This window comes from Nannospalax galili, unplaced genomic scaffold (genome assembly GCF_000622305.1).
Source record: "Nannospalax galili isolate Female #2095 unplaced genomic scaffold, S.galili_v1.0 scaffold72, whole genome shotgun sequence".
Classification (NCBI taxonomy): domain Eukaryota; kingdom Metazoa; phylum Chordata; class Mammalia; order Rodentia; family Spalacidae; genus Nannospalax; species Nannospalax galili.
In genome coordinates this window covers 3,406,357-3,413,373 of record NW_008336933.1, presented here as the reverse complement: position 1 = coordinate 3,413,373, position 7,017 = coordinate 3,406,357, and the positions used below count along the sequence as shown (strand labels likewise).

At 46.9% G+C, this 7,017-nt stretch overlaps 1 protein-coding gene across 1 annotated transcript in view; it reads left to right on the top strand.

Moving 5' to 3' along the window:
• Positions 1 to 84: 84 nt before the first annotated feature.
• LOC103732899 (N-acetyllactosaminide beta-1,6-N-acetylglucosaminyl-transferase) overlaps positions 85 to 7,017 on the top strand; it is a 44,738-nt gene continuing 37,805 nt past the window's right edge. The window contains exon 1 of the mRNA XM_008831627.3: positions 85 to 1,474. Coding sequence (XP_008829849.1) covers positions 550 to 1,474 — 925 coding nt within the window. The 5' untranslated portion in view covers positions 85 to 549. The remainder of the gene's footprint in view (positions 1,475 to 7,017) is intronic.

Genomic DNA, 7,017 nt, shown 5'->3' with positions numbered 1-7,017 from the left:
AAAAAAAGAGGTAGCAGAGAAACCAGAAGAAAAATAAACCTCAAGGAGCTGGTGCCCAGCAAGCTTTGGCTCCCCAGGGTTGGCCAGAAACCGAGCCACTTGCTGCTGAAGGCGGGGTGGGGACACCGGAGAAGAGAACGGGTCGGAACCGCAGGGATGGAAGGAAGGGGTGGCGGGTGGGGCTGATGGAGAAACGCAGCTCGGGGAGTAGATCCAGTTACTCCATTCCAGAATGCAGTCAGCTCGGAGGCACCCCTTGCATTTCGTATGCAAAAGAGGAGGCTTCCCGGAGGCTGGGCGGGGCTGGGCTCCAGCTACCCGGATCCAGCTCGGAGGGGCTGGCGGTCCGCGCGCCTGCGGCGGGAAGAGCTGAATAGCGGCGTATCTGCTGACTACCCCGGAGAATGGACGGGACCCGGAAGCAGGGACGGTGGGCGCCCTGAAACCTGCTGTGACCACGCGGCATCAGCCTTCCGCAGATCGGCTTCCAGACACCCGCATCATTTCTCCAATCTCTGAAGACATTTCTTCCCTGGGGAAGTGAAAATAATGAACTTTTGGATGAATTCCTTTTTCGCCTTCACTGCGCTCAGTGTGGTAATTTTTGTGATCTTTTACCATAGCCAGTTAAGCCTGTCCAAAAGTTTCCAGAAGTTGAACAGTTCCTCCAGCGAAAGAACTCCCAGGATAGCCTGTGACTTCGCCTCGGACCAGCAGGCAACCTATCTGTCTGGGGACACCGCACCGGCCTCCGTGGGGACAGTCTCCTGCGAGAACTATCTGAACCAGAGCCACTACATCACCAGCCCCCTGTCCCAGGAGGAGGTGGCCTTCCCCCTGGCCTACGTCATGGTGGTTCACAAAGACTTCAGCACCTTCGAGAGGCTGTTCAGGGCCACTTACATGCCCCAGAATGTATACTGCGTGCACGTGGATGAGAAAGCCTCCGCCGAGTTTAAGAACCTGGTGTTGCAGTTGCTCAAGTGCTTCCCCAATGCTTTCCTGGCTTCCCAGAGGGAATCTGTGGTCTATGCAGGCTTCTCCCGGCTCCAGGCTGACTTGAACTGCATGAAAGATTTGGTGACCTCCAAGGTCCCCTGGAAGTACGTCCTCAACACCTGCGGCCAAGACTTCCCCCTGAAAACCAACAAGGACATAGTTTTGTATCTGAAAGGGTTTAAGGGGAAAAACATCACCCCCGGGGTGTTGCCTCCAGCCCATGCAGTTGTGCGAACTAAATACGTCCACCACGAATACAGAGGCCTAGGAGGGCCATTTGTGAAAAAAATGAATATTTTGAAAAGTCCACCTCCACACCAGATGACCATCTACTTTGGTACAGCTTATGTGGCCCTCACCAGAGACTTTGTCAACTTCATCTTAAGTGACAAAAGGGCCATTGATCTCCTTTGGTGGTCTAAAGACACCTATAGCCCCGATGAACATTTTTGGGTGACACTCAATAGGATTCCAGGTCAGTATCAACCATTACCACCTCCTTTTTTTTTCTTTTTAATTATTGCATGTTTACTACTTTTTTTTCAAGTGAGAAGGTGTGTACATATATATATATGTGTGGGCCGGCACCACAGCTTGTATGTAGAGGTGAGGACAACTTGTGGGAGTCTGTTCTTTCCTTCCACCATATGGGTCCCTGTAAGTGGACTCAGGTCCTCAAGCTTGGTGGCAAGCACCTTTACCTGCTGTCTCACTGACCCCAATGCCACCTCTTCTAATTTCGTTCTTTAGATTGTGTTTCTTGATGTTCCACTCAGGAAAACCGAATATTTAACTTGAAAAAAGATTTAAGTCAGGCGGGGCATGGTGGCCCCGCCTTTAATCCCAGCACTGGGGAGGCAGAGGCAGGCGGATCTCTGTGAGTTCAAGTCTACATAGTGAGTTCCAGGACAGCTGGGGCTACAGGGAGACCCTGTCTCAAAAAAGACCAAAAAAAAAAGATTTAAGTCCTTAGAAGATGATTAGCTTGGGTGGTTTTACTGAATCTTGTGCTAGTTCTGTGTTCTTAGAAATTCTTGAGAGCTAGTGACATAAGAAATCCCTTCAGTAACCTTAAAAGCTGTTTTATACCTTCAACTTGTATGATGGGTGTTGAGTTTTTGCTGTCTTTGGAATGAACACTGGTCACAGTCCCTGATAAGCACAGTCACTGCAAAGCTGGGAGATCGGTTTTGTAGTTTTGTTTGCAGGTTCTCACTTTGAGGCCCTGGCTGACCTTGAATTCAAAGAAATTCACCCACCTATGCCTCCTGGGTGCTGGGATTAAAGGCCTGCACCACCACACCCTGGGGAGATTTTTTTTGTTTGTTTGCTCAGTAGACCAGGCTGGCCTTGATCTCACAGAGACAGAAATCTGTCTCTCGAGTATGGAGATTAAAGACGTGAGCCAGCCCACCAAGCTGAGATTGGTTTTTAAATAAGCATCCTAGCACATCTGGGTAGAACCAAATGCAAACCTGGTAGTGTTTCTGTCTGAGGGATGTTAGGCAGCCCCAGAGTGAAGTTCATGGAACTATTGTGGGCAGTGTGGGTGGGGCTGTTTTTAGCATCTTAGAAATCTCTTTGGATGTTCATAAACCATCGCTCTGGTTTCAATCTGTTCTAACATCTGAACAGGTGCCCAGGTCTAAATCCATCTCTGTTGAATAAACCCAGCCTGACATTTTATTGCCTAGAGAAGTGGGTAATAATGAAGGCAAACACAGGGAGAACCTCCAATTGGAGCCGGTCCAAAGACAACTCTCAACATTCAGGTTACAGATTTTCAAATTATTATCGGCAATTCCTGTTCACAGCCTTGTGCTTTCACGTTCCGTGAAGTCTTTTTTGATGGTTTATGATGATTTGGAGGTGGGATCGGCCAGGCAGCTGTGGGCAGAAGACAGTAACAAACTCCCTCTTTGATTCAGACTGGGCTGTTTTTCAAAATTGTTTTCCATAGGTAGCATGTGATCACAGTGCCTCTTTCTGGGATGTCCCAGTACACTGGTTTCTAATACTGTGCCAGGTGGCTTGTGGGTGTCCGTTCTAGGTGAGAGTGGCCCTATGCCTGCCATCCTTGAATAGTTCCTGGCTCTTCTTAGGGCAGCCTTATCATTGGCAGTTTTGAATGCTGTTGGAAGCTACCTTCGTATCTGAAAGTGGACTCAAAACACCTCGCCATATTTACATTTCTGGGATTCAGCGTTCCTAGTAGCTACACTAGAGGTGTAGTCACAGAAATCAAGTTAGGGGCAGAAAGTGGACAGGCGTGATGGCGGGGGACAGACACATAGGCTGTCCTGTGAGAATTTAGTTTCGGGATGCCAAATTTTCAGGTCGCCAACATTCATAAGAAGGGGAGTGAGCCAATATTTACCATAGTGCATTATATATAACCCTATTACTTACCAATTTCTTTCTTTTTCTTCTCTTTTTCTTTTTTTCTGTTCTTTGAGACAAGGTCTCCCTATAGACCAGGCTGGCCTTGACCTCACAGAGATCCACCTGCCTCTGCTTCCTGAGTGCTGGGATTAAAGGCATGCAGCACCACGCCCAGCTCACCAATTTTTTAAAAAATTGTTTAATTTATACTGCTATGTGTGTGAGAGGGGACATAGGTATGGAGGTCAGAGGACAACTTTGTGGAGTTGGTTTTCTCTTTTCCACCTTTGTGTGAGTTTTGAGGATTGAACTCAAGTCCTGAGGCTTACCTCATCAGTCAGGAAGCACCTTTACCCACTGAGCTATCTTGCTGACTGGACCAGTTTCTGTTTTAAAACATATGTAAAGGCCTGGCTTGGTGGCGCATGCCTTTAATCCCAGCACTCGGGAGGCAGAGGCAGGCAGATCTTTGTGAGTTCAAGGCCAGCCTGGTCTACATAGTGAGTTCCAGGACAGCTGGGGCTACAAGGAGACCCTGTCTCAAAAAGACAAAAACAAAACAAAACAAAAAAAAAACCACATGTAAATATTCTGTGTGTGGCGTCTGGTATTGTTTTGTTGGGACAGTTTGTATCAGATATATTCTGCATCATCATCCTGGTCATCTCCGTGAAGTGGTATGCAGGCTTGTCCCAGGGATGTGTGTACGTGTGTGTGTGTGTGTGTGTGTGTGTGTGTGTGTGTGTGTGTGTGTGTGTGTGAACAACAAACACATGAGATTTCTCAGGGCTAGTGCTAACCAGAGTCATAGGTGTCCTTTCTGGAACTAAGTGTCACACACGCTGCAGGTTCCTACATGGGTTCCCTTGTGTCCCCCATCTAGAACAGACTTTGCTCTGACTGCTTTCTCTGAACCAGCTAGTGAGCGTGGGACGTGACTGTCAGTGATTGTTCTCAGAGGGGTGAGACAGTGCGTCTAATCATCGTGACAGTAAAAGAAAATGAAACTTGTCCTTCTGCTTTCTCATCTCCCATGTATGTGCACTACTTCATACAATGTAGTTTGATGGTATTTAAGTCCCTATCCACACCTCCCCCATTGCCTCTCACGCAATTTAATGTCCTCTCATACACACACACACACACACACACACACACACACACACACACACACAATCTACCACTAAGCCCTACTCCAGCTGCACAATGGATTAAGATGAAAATGTAACCAAATTGATGGCAGCTTCTAGAGGAGATGCTGGAGGCGATGGAGGCGGGTCCCAGACGAGCTGTCAGTCCTCTTACCCTGTCTAGCTGACAGTGCCCCTACTATCTAGACAGTGGAACACTCCTTTGAGGCATATGATTTTTCTGTTTGTTTCTGTGCTCTGCAGAACAGGTTGATTGAACTTTTTCCTTTTTGAGGCTGTCTCATGTAGTGCAGGCTGGCTTTAAACTTGTTAGGTGGCTTGAGGATGACCTTGAACTTTTGATCCTTCCTCTGCCCTGGGGTGCTAAATTTACAGACTTTCAACAATCATGCCTGGTTTATGAGGTGCTGGGGATTGAACCCAAGGCTTTGTGCATGCCACCTGGCAGGCACTCTTACAACCAGGGCACACACCCAACCCCAGGAGACCTTTGCAAAAAGAATGAGAATAGTGTCTTGACGTTTTCACTTTCACAGAGTGGAAGCAAAAAATTATGAGCTATCTTAAATTTTTTTTCCCATTTCAGTGTGTGTGTGTGTGTGTACATGCATGCATATGCATGTACACACGTGCCAAGGCACATGAGTGTCAGTCAGAGGACAATTTGTAGGTGTTGTTTCTCTCCTTCTACCATGTGGGGCCCAGGGACTGAACTCAAGTCTTCAGGTTTGGTGGCAAGCACCTTCACCCGCGGAGCTGCCATGACTCACCGACCCAAGCTACCTTGACTTTGACATTTTCAGCCACCAACAAATATTTCTTTAGCTCTTCATTACACCAAGCACCGCTCTGTATGCTGAGGGTGCAGCTGGAAGCAAACATGACTGTGTGGCATTTAAGTCTGGGGAGTTGATGAGATCAGTGTTAAGTGCTGGTGGTTGTTTTAGAGTGTTTTGAGCTAATTTCTTCCCTTAACTCCTCAAATTTCTTTTCTCTAAATTGTTTGTTTGTTTGTTTGTATATCGAGACAGAATCTTACCATGTAGCTCTGACTGGCTCCGAACTTGCCATGTAGCCTGGGCTGGCCTCAAATTCACAGAGATCTGCCTGCACAATGCCTCCCAAGTGCTGGAATTAAAAGCGTGAGTCACCAGGCCTAGCCTCTGTTTTTATTTTCCAAAATATGCTTATAGGGCTGGGGAGATGGCTCAGCTATTAAGAGCACTTGATGTTCTTACAGGGGATCTAGGTTTGGTTCCCAGCACCCACATGTCTGCTCAAAACCAGCTGTAACTCCAGTTCTTATAAGTTTACTGCCAAAATATTCAGTGAAAGAAAAGTGGTCCTTTTCAGCACTATGATATCTATGAAAAAGAAAATTCTGTAAGATGTGTTCTTTATTTAAATGAGTGGTAGATAGACATGTAGGGACCTATTTTTAATTCAAAGGCCAACTAGTTCTTATTTTGAAGCATTTTAAAATCTAGGTGCAGAGAGATTTGTGAGGCCTGGTTGTAGGGGAGCTTTAATCCCAGTGTGTAGCAGCGGTGAATATGCAGTGCTGTCATACAGGCTGGCTGAACAGTGTCGCTGCCTAAAGCTTTGCAGTGACTTTCCATTATCTTCAGGGTCCTGACCATTCAAAGTGGCCATGACCTCCCACATGACCCCACCCACTCCTCTACCCTCATCTGTTTATAAGGTGACTCATGCTGAAGCTCCAGTGACCGCTCGATCTTAAACACCTGTAATTTACACCTTTCTGTTCAGTGGTTTGTTTTACTTTAAAAATGTATTTATTTTTGTGTGTATGAGTGATTTGCCTCTATGTAAATGCACCACATGAGTGCAAACCCACAGAAATCATAAGAGGGTGTCAGATCCCCAGGAACTGGAGTTACTAATGATTGTTAGCCACCATGTGGGTACTGGGAACTGAACCTGGGTCCTTTGGATGAGTAGCCAGTGCTCTTAACCAATGAGCCATCTCTCCATCCCCTACCCTCCTGTTAAATGACATCATCTCATAAAAGATGCTCTCTCTACCTTCTCCATCCATCCAACTTCTCTCCACTCTGTGTGACCCATGTCAGCATCTCCTCCTTTGCCTCTGATAAGCCCTCTCCAGGACAGTTGGCACTGTGCCACTGGCCTTTCTATACTCAAGGCCAGTGCTTCTAGTGAGCATCTCCTCACTCCCACCTTTTCAGTGTTTGAATCCCTCAGCGCAAGAAAGGTGACACCTATCTCTGCATTCCCAATCACTTCGGCTCACTGCCAGTTAGTGTGTGCGTGCCTAATGAGAAAATATACAGAACGCTGGATGGTTTTGGGTTGGGTTTGGAGAGTGCCAGGGAGGTGCTAAACACTTAAAAATGGAAGTGATATCAAAAAAAGGGGTACTGGAACTGGGGTGGGGGATGAAGTTTGATAAGAGAGATTAGGGGAACAGTAGGTAAAATATTTGATACGCTCGACCATAGTC